General features: G+C 40.1%; 1 protein-coding gene across 1 annotated transcript in view; it reads left to right on the forward strand.

The window, feature by feature from the left end:
• LOC145436782 (uncharacterized) overlaps positions 1-24,725 on the forward strand; it is a 181,165-nt gene extending 156,440 nt beyond the window's left edge. The window contains exons 2-6 of the mRNA XM_080314015.1: positions 18,894-18,974; positions 19,034-19,083; positions 19,687-19,798; positions 21,696-21,852; positions 23,025-24,725. Coding sequence (XP_080170141.1) covers positions 18,935-18,974; positions 19,034-19,083; positions 19,687-19,798; positions 21,696-21,852; positions 23,025-23,277 — 612 coding nt within the window. The 5' untranslated portion in view covers positions 18,894-18,934 and the 3' untranslated portion in view covers positions 23,278-24,725. The remainder of the gene's footprint in view (positions 1-18,893; positions 18,975-19,033; positions 19,084-19,686; positions 19,799-21,695; positions 21,853-23,024) is intronic.
• Positions 24,726-24,979: the final 254 nt, after the last annotated feature.

The raw sequence follows: 24,979 nt of genomic DNA on the forward strand, positions 1-24,979 counted from the left end.
CTTCTTTCTCAAGCTGTATAGAATTTCAGAGACGCGGCACATTTATTTTTATTGTAAAAATTGGTTGAAAATTAATCTATTTCAAATTTGCTGCAGTCTACTTACGGCGGCGTTTTCGACGAATATGCTCCTACTCCACTGCTATCAACGTCAGGGGTTCTTAAGCTAGTTTTAGTGGGTACGATTTTCGAATCATAGCTCCCTTATCATGTTCGACACAAAATTTCACCACCCCATATTTACGGATCCCAAAATAGAGGACATATAAACGTAACATTTATTCACCTAACTCTGATCCCTGCTGAAGTGACTAAAAAAAGGTCATTTATCCGAGTGTTTGCTCAGAAAATGGGTTTCGCGTCTACTTTCCGTTGAGTTGACCTTTCTTTAGTCAACTTTCGCGTCATATATAGAACAAGCCATTTGCGCGTGCTCTGGTCGTGTTTAGAAAATATATCTCACTGGAGCTTCTAATATTTCGCCCCCTTTGGTATTGTATCAACATTGGTTCTCAAAATCGCCTACTGGGGACGATATGGCCCATATTGGAAACCCTTGGTATACTTATCATGTTTCCAAGTAACGATAAATATATAGCACATAGGTTATCAAACCGGGCCCGCTAGAGATTTTTTTGGTAAGGGGGGGGGGTACGCGAGCAACTTCATTTTATGGCACTGTAATAATATTCTGCGACATTTTGCGTTTAGGTGACAATCGAGAAAAGAGTATAAATTCTACAAATGCAGAGTTTCTCAAGGCTTAAAGCACCATGCATTTACATCGCCATGCAACGTTACGCACCTCATCTATACATTACCTGAAGTGAATTTCTATTTCTTTACTACCTCAGTGATGGGACTTACTACGAAGCCTTCCGGGGGCCCAAATCCCTGGTTAGTTCTGCCAAAAATACTGTCATCTGCTTATTATGAAGGCCGATTGTTGGTGATATAGCAATCTTCGGTGTTTTGCTTGTGCATCGAATAGAATACATAGAATAGATCTACTCGTGGACTTACGTCAAGCTCATCTATCGCAGTGAAATGTTTGAGAGTGTAAATACATAGTTTCTTTATGTGTTCTGTCTTTTAGTTAGTGTTCCCGTTATGCAACAAGTTGAAAAAAGCCAAACTAGCCAAACTAACAACAGCGAACATGAGAACAGAGGTTCACCGTACATTTGGTTGTCTTCCCCAAGTATCAGCCATTCTGCTACCATTAAGGGTAAACCAGATTCAGAGCCACTGTATTACGGTAGTTAGTGGCCAATGAGAAACGAACCAGAAATATGTTGCACAGCACTTGTTGATATAGGCGGTGAACTTGCGTATGCCTGCAATTATTTTTGGTATGCGGCATACCTGGAATTTCGTCGTCGATTGTACCTTTACTTATTAGTAATCAAACGAAGCAACGCGACAGGATAATACGCGGCATCGCTGGATGTCAATTTCGGCACGAGCGTTTAGAAACGCCATCGTATATAATAGTCGTTTGACGACCACGTTCACGCGCGTTCTCCTACTCCAAATAAATCACATTTGCATCGATAATGGCCTGCAAGCCGTGCTCAAAATGTGTTGTGCTTCATGTGTGGAATATGTATTTTATCGGAGCGCAAAATTCGACACTGTTTATGTCTGGATTGGATTTCATTCCTTCCCATAATCGTTACTTCCATAATGCTTTGCGAACGTATATAGGAAACGGACATGCAGCAATACAGCCAATATCGCCGTTAAAATCACTAAACAGTTGCCGCGATGCGAGCTACTCAGTGCGAAATCGGAAATGCATCATCTTGGCGGCCGTACGAACAATCACGGAATGAATACGCGCTGTCTCGTTTGTCATCATCAATCTTCTCTGCCTGGCACATTCGTATTCCACAATTGTCGCGCCGTGTTACTTGACATTGCGCAGGTTAATTCGTTCTTTACTCACATGGCGCATTGTGTTTGAACTACGTTCTCAGATATGGATGCGACAATAAATTCTCAGTGGCACGAAATATGATTTTATTCGATGCCTTTGAACGGAGACCTTCTATATTCCAATAAATCGATCGCCGTCGGACGGACTGGTAACGCAGTTCCACTTTGGACTATAATCGTAACGTTATAATATTCCATTTAATAATTCACCTGTGTGAGTGCAGCGTCGATGGAAAAACGTAGCATGCGTGGTAGTAAAGTGCATTCTAGTGTGGCTATAACGTCATCGATTAGGAATGATGTTGACGTTACATGATTCCGCATACCCACTCAAAATGACAATTCAGCGCCTATGCTAGTTGATATGTCGTAGACCGAATAGAAAAGGTTGTAGACCGCTGCACTTTCCCTAGACTTTGGTACGGTAAACTAATTTGTTCGTGACTCGTGTAAATAACTTGAATAAGTAACTTATTGTTTGTGTAGACTACATCGGTACGAACTCTACACACAATACAATACCAAATATCGTTGGTATGTCTTAAGTATATAGCCTACGCATCGAAACCTTCGCGGAAATCACCACGGTTGTAATGACTCGAGTCATGACTCGACTCGAGTCAGACTCGAGTCACGATTTTTTTATGACTCGACTTGACTCGAGTCATTTTCTTGAAATGGGAAAATGACTCGACTCGACTCGAGTCAATATTTGGATTGACTCGACTTGTACTCGAGTCATTACGCATGAATCGACCCAAGTCATTGACTCGGCTTATTTTATATGACTTGAAGATGAAGAAATTTGCGAATCGTAATGGCTAGATCAATGCATCCGACGAATTCTGCCGACATCGCTATTTGTCAATACTGCTTTCGTTGCACTTGTCTGATATCAGATATGCCACCGTAAAAACAACAGAAAATGATACATAGTAGCAATAATGCATTGTACAAAATCGTCCAGTGATGAAGAGGTAATAGATCCTCCGCAATTAAAGTACTCAAGACTTTTCAATTATACAAGCAAACAATTGAAGCAAAGTTCAATTAGAGCCAATGAAATGACTCAGATTGTCAAGAGACTGATAAGCTCATGTGTAGATTTGAAGGCGATGATTCTTTGCATTTTTGGGCGACTAGAAAGAATGAGTATTCAATGCTCTTCAGTGTGGTTCAAAAATGCTTGTCAATTCCTGCATCTAGTGCACTAGTGGAACGTGTATTCAGTAGATGTGGATTCATTCTACGGCCATGCCGCTTTAACATATCTGAGGATCTCCTTTCCACATTAGTATTTTTGAGGTGTAACTCATTGATTTGATCTGCTGTCTGTGATAACACACAATGCCCCTCGTCCATTCGATGTTTTGTTAGGTATGTGCATTGTGCACGTGAGCATAATGATGAATGGCTAATGTTGTGTGATGTTTGTACAATATGCTGTTCTAAAATAACTTCTTTTTTATTTTACTGGGTGGTTACTTGATAAAATTGTTATGTTGCATAAAAGGAACACTGAATCTGGTTTAATTTGAAAAAAGTGGAATCAATGATGTGAGAGGAGAATATTTTGGATTTGAAACTAAATGGAGTATTTTAGTGAGAAATTCTTTCATATAATATAATTACATAGTAGCAAGCCGACTATTTTTTCATATCCAAAACATTCTACTCTAATAACTTCACTTTTTCTAGTGGGAATTGAGTCAAATTTGCTATGAATCATATTTTTACACAATGTAACAATATCATGAGATAGCCGGTAAAATTCTAAAATCTCTAATTGTAATTAGTCTAAAATTTTCTTTCATAGCATTGCTTTCTACTGGTTGGAATTGAGCCAAATTTGATTTTTTAGGCAATCTAGCAATTTAAAGAAGTAGCCGGAAAATTCGAAAAAAATGTTTTTGAACAGCCCCGTTGTACAATTATTTATCCAATGCTGTAACTGCGATGTAGTCTGTAATGCAATTGGGAAAACCTCTAGTATAATCAAAAGGTATCTGTTCTGTTGTCACTGCACAATGCACATAGTTGCATGCACGCTTTTACAGCATGCTGGCCTGTTGTAAATACCTCTACATAAACATGCATCAATTGATTCTCTATCTACTAGTATCTTGACGTGAATTTGTTGGTTCTCTATCAGATAGTATGTAGACGTGAATTCGTTGGTTCTCTATCAGCTATTCGTGAGCTATCGTCAATGTGCTCATAATAAAAACTGAATGCTTGTATTTGTGATATATCAGACTGACAAGAGAGATATTTGATTTTAAGTTCTAAGATTAGTAAAGTTATATTTAGCATCGGTAAATGAGGCCAGGACCTGTCCGTTATCTGCCTAAATAAACACGTGCCAAGACTCTGATAGGGACAAAATGAGCATGTTTCGCAAACAAGGAATTCGATATCACCCAAGCAGGATTGAAAACATGAGATGAACATGGCTTCAGTACTGTGACTTGGACTCGACTCGAGTCATAACACCATGACTCGGACTTGGCCCTTTAAACGGTGACTTGGACTCCGACTCGAGTCTGTGATGAATTGAAAATGACTCGACTCGACTCGAGTCAAAACCACAAAAGTATGATTGACTCGTGACTCGGAACCATGTGACTTGGTTACAACCCTGGAAATCACACAATGTAATTTCTCTGATTTTGTGCTACGCAGCGCTACATCATTGTCTAATGCAGTGGTTCTCAACCTTTTTGTGGTCGCGGACCCCTTTTGGACCGTCACAGACCCCGCGGACCCCCTCAAGTTTTCGTTCAAAATTAGCTCATTTATCGTGCAACCGTCATCTGTCATGTGCAAATATTAATCGTAGGCTAGTAAGAAATAGCCACAAAATGACTTTTATTGAAAATAACTCCATACTATATGTGAAAATTTGCTAGGCTTTTAATATTTCGAAAGGAATTTTCCAGCTGTATTTATTGTATAGGAAATCCGAGTCTTCGATTTGATATGAATGAGTGCCAAAATCCATTTCCACCAAGATATATTGGTGGCGAATGTAATATTACCGCGTAACGCCTCCGACGACAGCTTTTATTGTGAGTTTTTAATGAACATATCACGTCCAGCCTAGTCATTTCTATCTAGCATCTTATATTGAAGTTATTTAGTGGTTATATCACAGGAGAAAATGGATTTCGTGGGGAGATTTCAATTCCTTCATTGGGGCAGATTAGGAAAAAATTCAGGAATTTATATTTCAATTTGCTGAGACTGATAACTCCAAATCCAAAATGTTTCGCAAACATTTAGAAGTCACCCTGTTTGACCTTGCTATCTCCAACATTTCATTTTTCCACAAACCCCAACAAAAATCTCTAAACAGCAATATAATTGCTTTAGCAGGCTATTGGCAATTTGACAATTAAAATGAATTTGCACATTCGGATATTTTATATCAGACGACCATTTCGATGATGCGAGTCCTAAAGTCTGAGCAATTATGAAGCGAAACTGGCTCATGCTTATTCTAATTAAAATAAATAAAAAGTAGGTTGTCGATCATTTAAAATTTTAGAGGCTTCGCGGACCCCCTGAAAATGCTTCACGGACCCCCACGGGTCCGCGGACCCCCGGTTGAGAACCACTGGTCTAATGTGTATATTCGAAGTGTTGTCAACTCTATAACAAGGGATATCCAATTATATATCGACTTGTCCGATACAACAGGGCAAAGAAACGACTATGTAACAACGAGCGAAATAGGTAGACCTGTTTGCACTGTCGCATGACAGTCATGGCGAAAAGCAAAAACAATGATATTGCTGACTTTTCGATAGTAAGTCATATTGCAAATTTTTCCCGAATGATTGTGGTGATCGCTATCGTCTCATTTCTCTCTTTTTATTATTGCTGAATTGGTTGATTGTCTGAACGTTATCTGCTGTAGGCTTAGGTACAAAACTATTAGGTTTCGGTTCGCTGTTTGTCCTAATAAATTAAGTTATTAAAAGCCTTGGATGTAAAGAGGTGTATTCGATTTACAACAATGACCACCACCTTGATTTATATTTAATATATGATGGTTTGTAGCCAATGGTTTAGGACAGTGGTTCTCAACCTGGGGGGCGCGGGGGGCTCTCAGGGGGGATTGGCGCGAGAAATATACGAAGTCTGTATGAATTCTGACTAAACATGAGCTTCACAACCCTTCTGAGAGGAAGATTGTTGAAGATTAAATTTATTTTGTATTCAAGAAAGCACGCCAAATTCAAACTCCAGCAGTCGCGATCAACGGAGTGTTAGGTGATTTCAACTTCGTTTGAGAAAATGTTTGATATTCTTTGAAGATTTATACCAATTCCCACGTGTAAGTCACTCATTAGTTCATATCTTTGGCAGTAGCCTAAAGCTCTGAGCGCTGGGTAGCTGTTGTAAATAGCTGGTGAACTGCACTGCCTAAGACAGATTTTGATGCAATATAAGTTGTCCGATTTCGCCCTCAATTAGGCTACCCTAAATCAACACAATTTAATCCAATTCTAAAACTGATCAAATTTAGCATGGCAATACAGAACGACGTCGTGCTCACTGTAGTCACTACCAGCATTAGGATTAGTCTCAGTGCCACCTACCTTGAAATAAATTGATGTCCTGTTCAATGTTTTTGCTCCGTTCAAACAGGTTTGGGGAAATTTGTCAGAAATATTAAAGACCCAACCACTGGAATGCGGATTCAAAGTTGCCGTAAGACATACCATATGTATACTATTAGATCAGGGTTGTGCAGCCTGCGGCCGTAGAGGGGAATTTGTACGGCCATCGACGCACCTGATTCAATTAGTATGTGTTGGCGGCCGTCGACATGAAAATTGAAATTAGGAATTCACTCCTCAATTTTTGAAAGATTTTAATTATTCTTAAAATATTCCTCGCGCCCCGTGCAATTCAATATTACTTCATTTTTTGATTTTGATATAATACCGCCATTCTCAATCTGAGCCGGAATCGGAATCGTGTGCTCCTCACGTAAGAAATTTGTTTATAGTACATTTGAGCGATTTCAATATATTTCCACTATATCCACTACCGATACAATCGACAATCCTGATGGGGAAGGATCAAGAAATAACAGCATGCAACAAAGTGACTGATAACAATTCGCCCATCCCAAGATGCAATATCATTTATATAACTTGCCCTATATTATCTAAAGCACTACCTTCATAAACTCTACCTGTGAATCTGATCATATGGGCTGATGAGAAAGGATATATATTTGATTGTGATATGTGATACTTTTACTATTAAATACGGATTTCATTCGTGAATATGAAAAATTCACCAATGCATGCTAATATGCTTTTCTGTATTAGGTATCTCTGGAGGATGTCGATGGGAATAATGCTAGAAAAGTTTGCCAATGCCTTGCTTACAGGCTAATGAACAATGTTCAAAGTGGTCTTCTACCATTCCGGCTGTAAATACTAGACAAAATCAACGATCAGCAATCCCAGTTCTAACGCATTCTAGAAACATGCCCCGTAACTTCTATAGAGAAGTAGTATGCGCAATTATGGCTGCGAGCAAAATCGAGTATCGGAGTGATTCGATTGAGGATTAGGCTCTGATTCCTCAGATTCGACGTGAGTGCTGTAGAATCACTCATTATTACTTCACAACACCAAAGAATGTATTGACAAATCTACATCATACTGAACGGTATTTGCAAAAATATTTCAACTGTAGGCTACTTAAGAACCTAAATCATTGCGTGATCCTATCACCAACAGCCACAAGGGCAGCTCTCAAACTATACAGAGCATATTATTGTTGTTGCTAAGTCTGTAGATGTCGTATCGCTTCTAAACTATGAAAGACAACATAAACATAATTCAATAAGTTATCTTGGCGCCAGTCAGTATTACATAGATACCACCATCGTAACTGCTCAGATAGGCATTTCTATTCGTTAAAAGCCGTTTATAAATACTACAAGAGTTGTACAGTTCTGCCTATGTACCAAATAGCAATGAATGCCCTCGAAGTGTATCTCAAAAATGACCTTCATCTCCGCCCACACCAGTAGTTGTGTGGAGAGTCAATGCGTCACGCTCAACGAAGCTCACCTGAAACTAGAGTTTCATATCTTATACAAACACGTCGTATTTAGTGCGTGTAATGGGAATGGCAGGGTCCACTACACTCGAATCAAAATCACATCGGACGCAGACGGTTAATTCAAATTTAAAGCCACATGCATTTCCTAAATTCCTATCAAATGAAACTAGCAATAGCTAGTCAATCTTTATTGACAATGTTGAAGTTGATTATTATGGGGGTGGTGGTTCATGGTGAAACCCACGGTTGTAATGACTCGAGTCATGACTCGACTCGAGTCAGACTCGAGTCACGATTTTCCTGTGACTCGACTTGACTCGAGTCATTTTCTTGAAATGGGAAAATGACTCGACTCGACTCGAGTCAATATTTGGATTGACTCGACTTGTACTCGAGTCATTACGCATGACTCGACCCAAGTCAATGACTCGGCATATTTTATATGACTTGAAGATGAATAAATTTGCGAATCGTAATGGCCAGTTCAACACATCTGACGAATTCTGCCGACATTGCTATTAGTCACCCCTGCTTTCGTTTCACTCGTCTGATATCCGATATGCCGCCACAAAAACAACAGACAATGATACCATAGTGTCCTATATGGTGTCGACACAAGCAAATCTCACGGCTCAGTGAAATTGATTCACGTCACAATTTCCATTTGGCTACAGGCAATTTGACGGTCATTTTTGACCGGCTTGCCGAGCATTAAATTTGGTAAAACGGGTATCAATCGAAAACTGACTCTGCACCCATTACGAAAATATAAATTTTATTCCGCTCGGGGCCCTGGAACTCCCACAATCAGCCTCGAATTTTTCATTGTTGTGTAGATTGGCATTGAGACGAAACAATGCTGCCTAGCACTTTTGCTCTTGAGCTACTCTCTCGTTTCGCCAGACAGCATTGTTGCGCCCCAATGCCAAGCAGGGTCGTACCAACCCTGCTCTCAATCTACAACCATGCGAATAGGCACATCCTCACTGTAAATTTATATAGATAATTAACCTACGTAGGTTAGTTATCTATAGTCAATTACTTGCACGCATTGGTTGAAGCATTGAAAAATTCTATTTCAAAGCGTTTTGCAGGAGTGTTTGAGAATGTGAACATGATCACAACTGATGCGTCTTTGGATAGGCCTATCGGTAATCCCGAACCGTTTGGTGAAACCATCTACCTCACATCTTGCGTGCTCGATCCGAAATTTGCTTTCCATTGGCTTATGGATCTAAATTGCTCAGAACAATCCCGCATTGCACTGCGGCAGAAAATAATCGAGTTGACTCAGATGGTCAAGTACTTGGAAGAGACTGATAAGCTCATGTGTAGATTTGAAAGCGATGATTCTTTGCATTTTTGGGCGACTCGAAAGAATGAGTATCCAATGCTCTTCAGTGTGGTTCAAAAATGCTTCTCGATTCCTGCATCTAACGCACCAGTGGAACGTGTATTCAGTAGAGGTGGATTTATTTTAAGGCCATGCCGCTCTAATATAGGCCTATCTGAGGAGCTCCTTTCCACTTTGGTTTTAAAGTGTAACTCATCATTGATTTGATCTGCTGTCTGTGAAAGCACACAATACCCTCTGTCCATTTGAGGTTTTGTTGGTATGTGCATTGTGCACGTGAGAAATAATGAATGGCTAATGCCGCGTGATGTTTGTACAATAGGACTGTTCAAATGCAATTTGGAAAATCTTAAGTAATATCAACAGGTATCTGTTTTTTTCACTGCATAATGCACATTGCACATAGCTGCATGCGCGCTTTTACAGCATGCTGGTCTGTTGTAAATACCTCTACATAAACATGCATCTGTTGATTCTCTATCAGCTGGTATCTTGACGTGAATTGGTTGGTTCTCTATCAGATAGTATATAGACGTGAATTGGTTGGTTCTCTATCAGCTATTTATGAGCTATCGTCGATGTGCTCATCATAAAAACTGAATGCTTGAATTGCTGTTGTATCAGACTGACAAGACAGATATTTGATTTTAAGTTCTAACTTAGTGAAGTTATCTGTAGCATCGGTAGATGAGGCCAGGACCTGTCCTTTAACTGCCTAAATAAACACGTGCCAAGACTCTGATATGGACGAAATGAGCATGTTTGGCATGCAAGGAATTCGATATCACCCAAGCAGGATTGAAAACATGAGTTGAACATGACTTCAATACTGTGACTTGGACTCGACTCGAGTCATAACACTATGACTCGGACTTGACCCTTTAAACGGTGACTTGGACTCGGACTCGACTCGGTGCTGAATTGAAAATGACTCGGCTTGTCTCGAGTCAAAACCACAAAAGTAAGATTGACTCGTGACTCGGATCCATGTGACTTGGTTACAACCCTGTGAAACCCGATTAGTCACCGGTTATCACGATAATGGGTTTATTCCGTATCAGAGCCAATGCGACACCTTTGACGAGCATATCCATGTGGGATCGATGCGTGCATTGAAAGAGATACTGCAGTCTGAAATCCGGTTTCCCTTTCTTTTAAACGCAGGACTAGATCCTGACCGGTTTTTGATTTTTGATAAAGTCGATATCTACCCCCTTCATCGATACATTTAGCAGATATTTAAAAATAAGGCATCTAAATTTTATTAACGCGCATTTCCACAACTCCAGACCAGTTCCAGGGTACTCAACTGATTTGCCTATTTGCACTGATTAATCATGTGGTTATGATTTCAGAATACTCAATAGTTTTCCAAACGATACCTAGGATACTTACTTTTCAACTTATTCGGAAATCCTCGTTTCTACTTGTATACTTGAGTGGAAGTGAACGACGTTAGTTACACTTCACCTTGAGTACCGACGGGGCCTACGGTATCAACTATGACTACTCTGAATACTTCAGCTTGTACGGACGATTCCCAAATCAAGCGTATTTTTTCGCAGCACAACGAAATCACGGTTTTCCCGCTATCGGCACGAACCCAATCGTCAGTCCTCGTACGTCTTCAGCAGGGTTCTAACCATGTCACAAGGCCCCGAGTCAGAAGTCAATCTCAGTTTTACAGTTTTGATTCGAGTCAAGTCGAGTCATTCTGAATTCACCACCGAGTCAAGTCCGAGTCCAAGTCAACGATCAGAGGTGCTAGTCCGAGTCATGGTATTATTACTCGAGTCCGAGTCCAAGTCATCGTGTTGACTGTTCAGTTTCCAGTTAAAGTCTTCTTAAACCCACTTTTATAACTGTGTTTGGTGATATCAAATGGTTCGCAATATAAGATACTGAATTTCCCTCAATTTTAGCTGTTTCTGGTCGCATTTTCAAATACTACTACCAATAGACGAAATACCAATAGGGTGGTTGCGTTACTATTCTGTGAAATGACAATGAAATGTCGGTCATATGACTTGGTTAGAGTCATGCGCAATGACTCGAGTTCAAGTCGAGTCAATGCACAGATTGACTCGAGTCGAGTCGAATCATTTCCGTAATTAGAAAATGACTCGAGTCAAGTCGAGTCATCAGAAAATCGTGACTCGAGTCAGGATCGAGTCGAGTCATGCCTCGAGTCATTACAACCCTGGTCTTCAGACGGGGCATTACCGACTTGCCAACCACCTGCTTCTAATTGGGAGCCACGAAGACGAGCTATGTCGACCTTGCCAGCGGCATGAAACTGTGGAACATTTCCTCAGTCATTGCCCAAAATATTCATGCGAACGGGAGTACCTGGAAGGCGTAGCTCGGGAACACGGCGTGCCTTTCTTCATAGGTAACATACTGACCCATCCCGCCACGATTTCCTCGGCAACAGAATTTCTTTTGTTGTCGGGAAGAGAGATTTAATGGCATAATGCATATATAACTAATTGACCTGATGCACAAGGCCATTGCTGCCGAGCACCAAAAATTCCATACCAACAACAACAACTTCGGCTTATAGGCTGGAATACAACAATATTCCAAGTCTAGCAGTCACAGATTATGGGTCTCTCACTCCCTTCCACCGTGCTGTGACGTCTCGAAAAATGCCGATTTGTTTCTACCTTCAATTGCCGATACCGATATTTCTTTCAAAGTGCTATATCGACTCCATATCATTGGCGAAGCGATAAAATCGGTCTGGCTATACACATGACTGCAAATCAATCAATGTAATTGATGTCGCGTAAATGACACCAGCTACTACGTAAAGATGTTGATACTTTCAGCGATTCTTCAATAAATAAGCCTCGATAATAGCTATAATTCCGCTTTAGATGTCGGACTAACCGAGCTGAGTGAGAAACAGAAATTGTGGTAATCTTAATTCAGACCAAAACACGACCGCAACAATGTCAGCGTTCCTAGTTGTAAGTAATGGTGGTGCTCCTCGCAACCTAACCGTAGTCTTGCGACACCACAAGCATGACGCGCAATAACATATTTGTAGCAACCAAAGTTCAATTTTAGTCACTGATGCTTCTAATAATAGATCGCATGGAGAGCAACAGAAGAATGTCCGTCCTAATCCAATTTCGAAAGAAGTCGATTAACTTCCGATAACGTAAGTATGTGAGAGTGGTTAATTTGATCTTGAGAAATCTCGTACAGTGGATCTAGTAGAAGCGTTCTCCATGAATAAAGTGATTTACCGTATGCAGTAACCGAGAGAATAGTTGAGGATTCATCGTAATGACGTTGATGAGAATGTGGCGATTCCATCGCGTTTGCCCCTGGCAATTAAATAACTGAGCGTAATATTAAACATTCACCGAAAGTCATCATCTTACAGTTACGATTAGCCGAACATTGGCAGCAATGACTCAGTACATTCACAGTTAAGCGGTAAACACATAGGATATCAACCTGGTAAAATCTAAAAAAAATATTGTCATTCCGACATTACTGCTCTAAAAATAAATAAAAAGTCAGATTCCACGTTTCCAGATTAGGACACGCCATGGACATGCAAGATTACGGTATGACAAGCAAATGCTAGATTGCGAAACATCAGTTTCAAACGCTATGATGAGCCATACTTTGATGAATTAGTTCATATGGGCGAAGGGCGACAATGTGGTATAAACGGAACCACGCCAAACCGCGACCTAAATTATATCCACCGATACTTTCGTGAAATTATACTGGTCATTCTGTATCCACTGCGCGCGAAGCGCGACGAAATTCTTGGCTTTACTAAACTTTTGTGAAAATTAAATGTTGATACTCCGTGAAAACAGCCTCGAAATTTCTCAGGCTATCTTCCTGATTGGAAGATTGAACTACTTCTACTTGACAAACTGAAAATAGCGAAAAGTAAGTAAGTAGATCACGAAATATTACGAAGTAGAAGTAGCGAAAATCAAATCTACTTGAGTAAGTAGCAGAAGTAGAGGAAAGCTACTTGAGTACTTCGAAAAAGTAAAAGTACTTCGTTACTGACCACCACTGATTATACTATAGGATATTATAGTGATTCTTATTGTCTTCGCTCGCAATCTGCATTGCGCAGTACAATCCGTGACAAGTTATTTTAAATAAAATTCTTACCAACGGGGAAGTAAGTCTATCGTCATGAACAGCGCATTGACTACGTGATCTTAATTACCATTTTCAGAGCATGGCATACAGTTCAATCGCTGATATTTCTATTAATAGTAGTTTGCAACTGTGAAATATTTGATATGATTCTATTTCGAATAAAATCGATAAAAATCCGAGAACATCACCCTTTTAGGGCGGTTCATATGTTCGCAGGGAATCTCGTTAATTAATCTCCGACGAAACGACCACCAACAATAACCGATTCGCTGAATGATTGCCCAAAAATAAGCGAACGAGAGAATTGTTTATGATGCACCGGAATGCTGCAGATTTAGAATGCCGCGATCTGGTAACGTTTGCCCCCTGGCGGTGAGATAGTTATGACTCGGCTCGTTTGCCAAAATACTGTTGAACTTTCCCCTCAATTCATCATAACAGTGACAACAGTGACTAAGCAGCTCAACAAAGCCGCATTCAAGAACAGTCTGCCGAATGGTCTACTTTCTACATTTGATACGAGCAGATCGAAGAGAAATGCAACAAATGATTGAACATTATATAAATCTGATGTTTTACAACTGTCCAGTTTCCATCAAATTTATTGGCTATAGCAGTGGTTCTCAATCTTTTTGTCTTCACCGACCCCTTTTGGACAGTCACGGATCCCCGTGGACTCTATCAATTAGTGTTTATTTAAAATTTGATCAATAATCCTGCAATCATCATGTATTTCCTGTGCAAATATCAACTGTAGGCTAGTGATAAACAGCAACAAATTGACTTTTCTTGTAAATAACATCAAAATGCTTGAATATTATATAAATCTGATGTTTTACAACTGTCCAGTTTCCACCAAATGTATTGGCTCTAGCAATGGTTCTCAATCTATTTGTCTTCGCCGACCCCTTTTGGACAGTCACGGATCCCTGTGGACTTTCTCAATTAGAGTTTGTTCAAATTTTGATCATTAATCCTGCAATCATCATGTATTTCCTGTGCAAATATTAACTGTAGGCTAGTGATAAACAGCAACAAATTGACTTTTCTTGAAAATAACATCGAAATGCTTGCATCAGTATTAAGTATTAGTATAAGTAATAAAATAAATAAGTTTGTACCAGTTAGGATTACTCATGTCAGACAGTCATTATGTAGATGTGAGCTTAGCAGTTATATGAACCTTATAAACTCTCTCATGATTTTCCGAGTTTAGAAAATTACAAATAGGGTAAATTTGATATTGCAAATGTAGAGGTTTCGCGGACCCCCGAACATACTTCGCTCACCACTATTTGAGAACCACTGGTTTATAGTTTGCACACGTTACTTATGTGTAATGGTATTTGTTGACAGCCTGACGCTGCTATGTCAAAGGAATAACTTTCGATTGAAACAATGATCTGAAACGTACTCGAGTATGGGGTTTCAAACTGTAGGCTAAGCCGGGGGCTAAGATTATAAGCTACTTTTAGCTGTTGATTCGAGAGGAATACTTTTCGAAGAACGAGGTAGGCCAACATCTTCGCGATTGGCGGAAAATTCAAAATAGCACTACAAATTGGTGCGGTTTCCGAAAATAAATTCAGTCACCGTTGTACAGAGGCTATTTATCCAGGTTAGAAACTTCACCAAAAATGTAATGCAAACATACCCCCAAACTACTTTCTACGTTACAAACCAACTTTCTACTTTACAAAACTGTAAAGTAAAGGTATTATAAGTAGTCAAAAACATAAATGCCTGAGTTAGTATAGTGCAAGATGGCAAAAAGTAAAACAGGAGCTCCGTGCAAATACTCTGGCTTCTAATAATAGAAGTCAAAAAGCCGAATATCTACGTGACCTAACCTATTTTGTACTACATAGAAAGCGACCCGATAACATCAGAATGTCGGGATTGCTTGTTTGTGTGCGAGGAATCTTGTTGTTCAATCTTTGAAAAAACGATGACCGCAACATCGTAAGATTACTTGCCGAGAGATTTATGACTCGTCAGAATACGTGGATCGATCATGTCACGATTCCGTCCATGAAATTGTATGAATATAAATATATGCATGAGCTCTTCACAATAATAACATAAATTCCCGCGATTTAATCAAAACAGCGCTACAGGAACAAGCAGCTAATCTGATCGGCAAGTCAATTAATACGCCGTTGAGCAGAGAAGTCACTGCATGCCGACCAGATTTATGCTATAGATGATAACATTTTATGGCAGTCGACGTGTTTACCATAGAGCCCATTTGGTTGGTTTCCTACCGGCACGAATTTCCTTCAAAGATAGGTCAAAGCATTCGACATACGTTAACCAGGTAACAGAAGGTGGCTACTTTAATATATGCTAGATGCTAGATATATTTGTGACTAATGCAAAACGAAACAGGACACGACTACAAACACCCCCCAGTCTTTGAAACTGTATTCAGTTACCGCGGATTGTTGTTGTTGTTGTGGTATTTATGGTGTTTTTCGACAACCATGCTCATCTACAGCAGGCCAATCTTCTTCATTTTTGTCCCGTAGATGCCGATTTGTAGCACGGCAGACTTATAGTCTTTTGTAAGACATTCCTCACAATGATGAGATGTCGAGAAGGAGCCTACAACCTCCAGCCCTTAGGCAGGAATTCTAGAGTCGAACTATAGGTCGGACGCGAACCAGCAACTCATTGATGTTGCAGCAGTGGATTTTAGGCTATCTCGTCACCCATGTCACCGATTTGTGGGCAATGGTGTACTGTACGCAGTCGCAATGACACAATCACTCGTGAACGTGATGTAAATATATCCTAAACCGCTTTCTACTGCACAAAATCAATGTTTCAAAAGAAAGTTGTTTTACTTCTGAAATATTAATGGCATCTTTCACTCGGGATTAGTCGTGACGACGTGCCCTGGAAGTTAAAAAGTATCAACCTGTTGCTGTTGTATTTGTTGTTGATTATGCTTGCTTGACGATTACATTCGTCAAAATACAAGATTCCTTTTAATACAATAAATCGTTTAAACTCAAATGTATGGAAAATTCAACAACGTATGAAAAAAATCAGTCCGTATGTCCGCAAGTTCATTAAAGTGAGAGCGATATTTTATTCCGACACGTGTTAATGGTGCCTCCGGTGTCTATGATTGCGACATTTCAATAATTAATGGCTGACGCTCTCTACTTCGTTGAACAATTTACTGAATCTGCCATTCTCAATTTGATCAGGTGAGCTGGTCCCGTCCGCAATGTCCGGTTTGTAGCCGGAACAAAATCGATTGACATTATCAATATTATTATAAGTAATGGCACATTGACGGTGGTGCTTAACGTCTTTTTCAGGGTTTGTGCACCACGACACGAATATTTGTAATGTTCATATTTCTTTGCCTTTCGTAATCTTGAGGAAGACTTTGACTCTTTCTCTCATTCAGACGTCCGTCTCTGTCGATTCAATGCGTTCCCATGGTGGTCTTTTGCTACCGACTTGTAGCACGGCTCACTTTGGGGCTGGGCTTTACAACGTACTATACGGTAGTAGTGAAGTCGGAGATGAGGAGTCCAGAGAAACTTCCGGCAGAACCGTGATTCGAAACCACTTCCATTGGTGTCGTGACTACAATGATTAGATTTACCAACTACGCCACTCGCTTCTCCAAAAGACGTTTGACATCTTTTCGGCAGTCTATTCGTGTCAGCTCTGTGGTAAACGGTCGAAAACATTCCTGACATTGTTGTATCCACCTATGGCTTTGACGACGTTTCGACCAAATTTTCTATTTTGAAGCTACTTCCTTGAGTACATTTCAAAGATTTATTTTCAATTTCCACTTAAAGTATATGTAATGGGTATCGCTACTTCGACCTGTATTTGAGTGGTAATATACGTGGGAGCTTCTACTCCTACTTGAGTACCAATGAAGCCTGCTTTAACCTGCCGTGGATGGTCAGTAGATATGTTCTGCTTGAGATATTCAAAGTTACTGAAAGAATGTTATCAACGGGTTCTGTTCAGTTACCACAATGAGATACGTAAACAGCTTGCATCTACTTATGGTAATAAAGGCCAAGCTATACTTCGTCCTAAAACACCTTTTTGGGTACATTATAAAAGCTCGGTGAAAGTATGACACCAATAAAAACTCTGTTCCTCGAAAATAATATCTCGTGATGCAATCTCAAGAACCTGCGATGTTTTATTGTAAACAGTGTAGACTCCGGAAACCTCCGATCTGAGAACTTGAAAAAATGACTCTCCTAAAAAAGGGGCGTGAAATCCCGCCTATTAATACAAACAGCGCTAAATCGTATATAACCCGAATATCTGCCGGACCTGTGTAGATGATAGTCGGCATAGCATGCCGCGCATGAAGATAAGCGGGTGTGCTTTGATTGTCAAAGTATTCAGAATTTTTACTCAAAGCAGTAGAAGAATTCAGACATGGACAAGCACATAATTCTAGCTGTCACATGGATTTATAATACGGGCGAAATGCTGGTTGTCTAATTCACATTTAATTCCTGAAATCTTTCAATGGTATCATTTGAACTCCAAGCTATTTCGCGATTTCCTAAAAATGCTGCAGCAGAACTGTGCAGTGCAAAACGAGCCAAAAAGCTTGATATAAAGACATTTGCCATTTTCGTGCTTATTAAAATGAGCTCTGATTGATATGAACTGAACTTTTTGTTGTATTTCTCTCCAATCCCGTGTACAATTCAATTTACAAGCTTTTCCGAATTCACAAGTTCTGATTCTAATCGAATTTGCTCAAGCTGAAAATTTTAAAGCTGTGCCATTCCGGTGGGGATAAGGTCGTAACTTTAATACTCAATTGCAAGTAAAATTAGCTTGTATACAAGCCAAATCTGCATAGAGCGAAAGTAGGACAGAAAATGTCCGAAAACTATTCCAAGAAGTAGTTCAAAAAATAGGTCTGGTCGGGGGCTCGCATAATAATAATTAGTTACCCGGATACGGCTATTCTCGAGATTACAGCATATATCTTCGGACCAAAAATGACTCTACAAATAGGTACGATCTTCAGGAACCGCATGATATATTTCACGCGCTTCTTTCGATAATTTAACTCCCGAAAGCGATGGACCCATATCCAAAAACGACTTTAAACTTATTAACATTATAATTATAAAAAGTGAGTAGCGTTGCTTAAAAAGTGTTGAAGTCGACGTGAAAGTAATTTAAAACACATAACCACCTCACTAAGTAGTGAAAATGGTGTGTGTATACACCAAAAACTATATGTTCTTAGTCACTTACTCACCTAGACTTTTAGTATTGTGTCACATTTGCAAAAATAGCATTTTGACTCTTGTTTATGATTATGAGCTTCAGGCAAAATCAATTCTCTGCCGCGTTCCAGATTTATCACTGTATACTTCTGCAGTCTGTATAGATCGAAATGCGATTCCACGCGAGTTTGATTCTACTTTTAGCGGCGGGTGAGTATGACATATGACGTGGTCGCTGACGTGACCTACATCAATGTTTACCATTACAGTCGTGTGCAAAGCAAGTTCCACGAATGGACAGCGAACGGATCGTGGATTGGTGAGTAAGTCGCAGTCGTTACGCGTTTAGCAGCCGACAACGCTCTTCTTTTCACCGCCCTTGATGCATTTCAATACATCCCAAAATGCCATATACACCGTACTAAACATAGGTCGTCAGATGTGAAGAAATGTTGTATTTGTTTGATAATATCAATTTGGTTTCGTCTGTACTGAAGAATTTGATCATGTGGTCATGTTTCAGACAGCTTTCTCTTCTGCTTGAGATAAGCAAAACTAGTAGAGTGGTTATGATTTAGACGACGTCGAAAATACCCACTGATTAACTGCCACCCTCTGCGAAACCGCGACCAAATCTACTTCATGAAACAATACTCAGTTGAGGTGCTTTCGGGACGTCTCAGTAATCGCTACTTCTATATGTACTTGAGTAGATGTTCTCGTCATTACTTTTAGTTCTACTCGAGTAGCATCTCAAGTGAAACTACTTCGTTCCTCTTCGGAAATCTACTGTTCGTTGAGCGGTTATAGCTAGAAATCAATGGTTATGATATTACCAACGTTATGACATTCGTGGTTTATCTGGACTATATAATTCCTGAATAATGATTATATAATTTCATGTTTTTCTTCATTGCTGTAGTACGTGGACTCAAAGTTGGTTAACAGCGGATACAGGGTGCGTACGCCTAATCGTCCACAGAGGTACTCTCAGACATCCTTGACAAATTACTGGATTTCTCTGTGGCTCAGCAGTAAGTATGAACATGTGTTATCAGAATATATCAGGGATCGGTAACCAATGACACGCGTGTCATTTGCACAAGTCACATGCGGGTTAATGTTTGTCCTACCTCCTAAATCAGTCGCATTTTTCGAAGCAGAAGTTTTCAAAAATTATAAATCATGACTGGAACCAACGAGTTACCGTTTTTGGTGACCCAATACGCCAGTTTATAGAATACCACAACTAATATATTCTACTTATGTCTTAATCTTATCGCAATTCATGAAATATCATCACAAGCGTAAAATCGGTGCGGTAAGACGCAACGGCGGCTCTCAGATTTCAGCTCAATTGTTCGGATTTCTTGCCTAGTTCGAAAACTAGGAACGAAATCGAAATCTTGCACATACTACATACTACTTCATGCTGCGACTAATAATAATATTATACCCCTAATCCCATTTTTATATCATGAAAACGTAACATCACTCTATAAAATGCAGTCAATGTCACCACAAATATGCGCAATGTTTACAAGTGATTTAGATACCGTGGTATATCCAGGGACTATTTACCATGTACTTTCAATGGCAATTTCTTCTATGAAAGCGATACCAATTTGGGCTACCCCGAAATTGGTGTCTCTAAAGTGCAGTTTTGAGTTGAGTTTCTAAGAGCAGTTTTGCAGCGGTAGATTAGAGTATAGATCAGGGGCGGGCAACTTCTCGAGTCAGCGGGCCGGATATAGGAAAATTGAGTACTTGGCGGGCCGGATTGCTGAATCGATACAATATTCGTCCATTTATCCACATTCCACATATACAAGGAATAAATCGCATTTAATGAATACATTTTAACGACAGTAATGTCACTTCAATGCCATTTCTCGCCGATAATGACGACGACAATGTGGCTTTGAGAATAGCCTTGTCATACATGCGCCGCCATGTCTGCTTCTATCTGATCAATCAACACACGGTGCAATCCTCAATTAAGATTTCAAGGAGTTCGATAACCCCGGTACCCCTAATTTACCAACACATATATTCGTTAGGGTTGAGTAGGTGACGAGATAGCATCGTTGTTCAACTGTGTGGCCTGAGAAATCTCGATAATGAATTCATGCGGTCCGCGACCTCTACGAAATTTGAAAAGTAGCCCGCGACCCGTTTTGAGTTGGCGATCCCTGATATAAGCAGTGTTTTCGTCTTACAAAAGCCTAGAAGTGTGCCGTGCTACAAGTCGGCGGTTACAGAATGAGAAATAAGAAATATCAGCCTGGTGTAATTGACCATTGTAGTCGACAAACACCATGATTACCACAAACGACATTAGGGTTGAGTACATCCGAAATGCCGATAATGCAAGTCTTCTCGCTTCGACGAACTTACGCGTAAGCTCCACTCTAGCACGCTGCGCATATACGTATATAATAACATGCACTAAAATTTGACGTTGTAAGCAAGTAGTGGGAAATCTCGGCAGACTAGGGCCGCAGGCCACATTATCATGTAAAACGGAAAACTGTTCGCGGGCCGGACAAAATCCCTTCGCGGGCCGGATCCGGCCCGCGGGCCGTATGTTGCCCACCCCTGGAGTAGATGATACTCTTGGAGATACAAAACTTCAATATGTAATTGTATAATATTATCGTATTGAAATAAACCCGAATATTTTCGTTTGAAACTCATTTGGGGTAACCGTCAGCAACTATCGGAGAATTGATAAGTGAAAGTGCAAGTAATCTAACCATGTTGAGTACTGAGAAAATGTAAAGGCACTTCGTTAGCGACCAATTATATACAAATCATTCGCACGTGAGTTGTTGATACTTAGATATTCAGACAAATTTCCGACCCTTAAACTATAATTTCAGCATCGGACATCGGGATATATTCCAATATCCCTCAAATTGTCCTTTTCAGATTTATTGGAAAGCTCTTATGACTGGGTGGAGTACGAGGGTTGTCGCTATCGAGTCGGACCGAATGTAGCGACCGCAGAAGAAGCAATATCGGATTGCGCCAAAGTTAGCGATGGACACCTTGTTCACATGAACATCAGAACTGCCGACGACCGCCTGTGAGTGTAATTAAATTCAAGCAAAATGGCGTCAGATCTGGCGCAAGCCGGTGACGTAAGCGGCGGTGGTCGAAATAGTCATAGTCTCTAAAATAAAAGAAGACGTAACGGTGTCAATGTCTACTGAGCTACCACTAAAAGGACTACTTTCCAAGAGGTGTAAAAACTACCTCAAGTTGAAGTAGACTATGATAGGTCTGAAAAGTATTCGAGCGGATCGTTTCAAAACCTATATTCGGCCTGGGAACGACGCACGTTTTAGCAGTTATTAAAATTTGACTGCGTTCGGAATCGCAAGAGGAAATGTTTCGTGACTGCTGCATGAATGATTGGAATATCATAGAGAACTATCCAGGCACACTCTGTGCCACTGTGTCCTCGGCAATACATCTAACATGCGTGAGATAGTTTAGGCATGTCTTGAAATAGGTACTTCGACTTATCGTTCAGAATCATCTATGATTATTATGACCAGTAATCAGAGGTGGTCAATGACGACGTATAGCTACTTTTGACGTGCACTCAAATTGTTTTCACCTTTGCTTTGCCTACTAAGGCTCCGCCTACCTGCTATACTCACTCCACTGATCGTGCTTTACACTTCGTATTCTTTTAATGTTGTAAATTAGGAAACAATATTAGGGTATATTTGCATCAGTTTTCCGTGTCAAATAGTCATGCGGTCGTCGAAATAGCTGGAAACTGAACTAACACTGTGACTAAATATATTTTTGAAAATTGCACATATTAGTAGCTCCATTAATGGTTCGGGTTGGTCGCGAAGTTACACTTCGCAATTTCGTAAGAATATTCGCGTCCGATTAACTGCGACAACTGCTGACTTGAGTACTTTTCAATCCCTTTTCAGCTCGAATTGGTTTTGACGTGTCTTGCAAATCACCACTGCTACTTGTAATTGAATATAATTTGCGACGTGAGCTGTATACTTCTAGCTTAGTAGAAATTAGAAAGGCTGAATACTTGTGCATGTCTAGGTTCGTGTGCTGGATGTCTGATTTCAACGACTATTTTTCTAATTTTTTCATTATATCACGAACTTGCAGTTTTCTGGAAGGATGAAATTATCAACAATAAACGGAACTGAGCCGAACCCTTTCCTACTGTAACAGATCATCATTCTTCCTCGTTTGAAATCGTTTTCGTGATTTCAGTGTGCTTTTCCGTGATCTATTGGGTCTGTCTGAAAATGTTTGGATCGGATTGAAAGACACCGACGGAATAGGGACCGCGAGTCCCGTTTGGCTCGACGAGTCGCCTTACGTCACTGAAAGGATGACATTCGAGATCCCGCCGACAAGCAGGAAATTAAACATCGGCGCCGCAATTTCAATCTCGTACAGAAACATCATGTTTGCCCCGCCTGCATCGAGATACCACTACGTGTGTGAGGACTGCGCAGTTTGAAGGCACATAACATTGTAGTTTGCGCATCTTTGACAATGTCGCGTTATCGCATTTTAAACGTATTCCGTCAATCCATGTCTTTATGTATTCGTTGTATTTTGCGGGTCCGCTCGAGATTAACAAAGACTCAGAAATGCTATTGCTATATCCAGGTTTTGTTTTCCATTGCAGTACTGTTGTTGCTGTTTTGGGTATCCATGGTGTTACGAACTGTGGTCATTTACACCAGGCTGATATTTCTGATTTCCATTCCTGGTCTGTTGATTTGCAGCACGCAGACATGGACAACTTGATAATTCTAAATCTCTAGTTGGAATAATGAGAACGATATCCTAATTTAATTTGTGAGGTGCATCTTAGTTCTATTTTTAATTCCAATCGAATTTCTGGTTTTCCTGAAAATGTAACATGAGAACTGCACGGTGCGAATTGATCCAAGCTTTCTGTACAGACGTTTGTTATTCTACTGTATATGAGAATGGGCTCTAATTTGATATGAACGGAACTTCATTCAATGTCCAACTTTTCGCGAATTCGGTAATTCCAATTCAATATTGCGTCAAATTTGAAAAAAAAAACTGCGTAACTATAATTCTTATTCTAATCAAGTTTGGAAAAGATGCAAATTTTCTAGTTGTTCAAGTCTGCTATGGCAAAGACTCAATTTTCGTTTTAGGCTTTTGTAAGACACCGCTTGCGCGCCATAGTGGATAGATAGCGTAGTGGTATAATCCACAGCTGCAACACTAATAGATTGCGGATGTGAGTCCGACCACGGTCGATTCTAGAACTCCTATCTAATTGTTGGAGGCTCGGCTAGGCTCCTCCTCGCCATCTCATCCGTGTAAGCGGTGTCTTACGAAAGCCTAGAAGTTAACGGTGCTGCAAGTCGGCAGCTACGGAATAAAAATCAAGATATCCCTGATGTAAACGACCATAGTAGTCGACAAACACCACGAATACCAAAACGAAAACGCCGCTTTCACGGATCACATTTATCACAGTAATTGACAGTACTTTTGTGTATTGTGTCTATCTTGGTCGTATGGGCCGGGATTCTCACAACGAATCTTACAATAAAGGAAAGGCTTAATCTGAAAGTAAAAGCAGTGCGGTACGTGTAGCATGGAGCCAGTTCTCGCGTTCTTCAGGATTTGGGCAATTTGCCTTTGGTTAACTGCATTCCCGCCAGCAGTTGGTAAACAAAGGACGCCAACTGGCGGCACATGATATCCGTGCATGTAAACATTTAAGTCACGATGCTCGAACATTCCACTGAATGAATACTGATGTGCGTTCGAGTTTGTTGGATTGCCATCTGATATGTCCATTTAGCCTGCTGACATATTCCACTTCATTTCAATCGCTTGTACGTTTTGTGTTATTTTATGTTATTAGTTTTGATTCAGTGTACATTCCTCTTATATTATACACATGTTCCAGGCCAAGGTGGGTGTTTGATTGAAATACTATTGAATGGCGTTTCGTCTTCTTCCTATCGATTCATTTATCGAAATCTCGCGCTGTTTTGCAACGATTACATTATTACTAGGACGATTATTTGACATGTCAAAAAAGTCAAAATTCATTACTGAACAAGACTACGTGGGAATTGGTTCTTATGTCAAGAAGCGCATGATGAAAAATGTGATGTAGACAACATTGTCAGAATAAGGCAACACGATGTGTCACCAGTAGTGTA

The sequence above is a fragment of the Botryllus schlosseri genome, chromosome 1, assembly GCF_051294905.1.
Source record: "Botryllus schlosseri isolate E-star chromosome 1, Bs_hap1, whole genome shotgun sequence".
Taxonomy (NCBI): domain Eukaryota; kingdom Metazoa; phylum Chordata; class Ascidiacea; order Stolidobranchia; family Styelidae; genus Botryllus; species Botryllus schlosseri.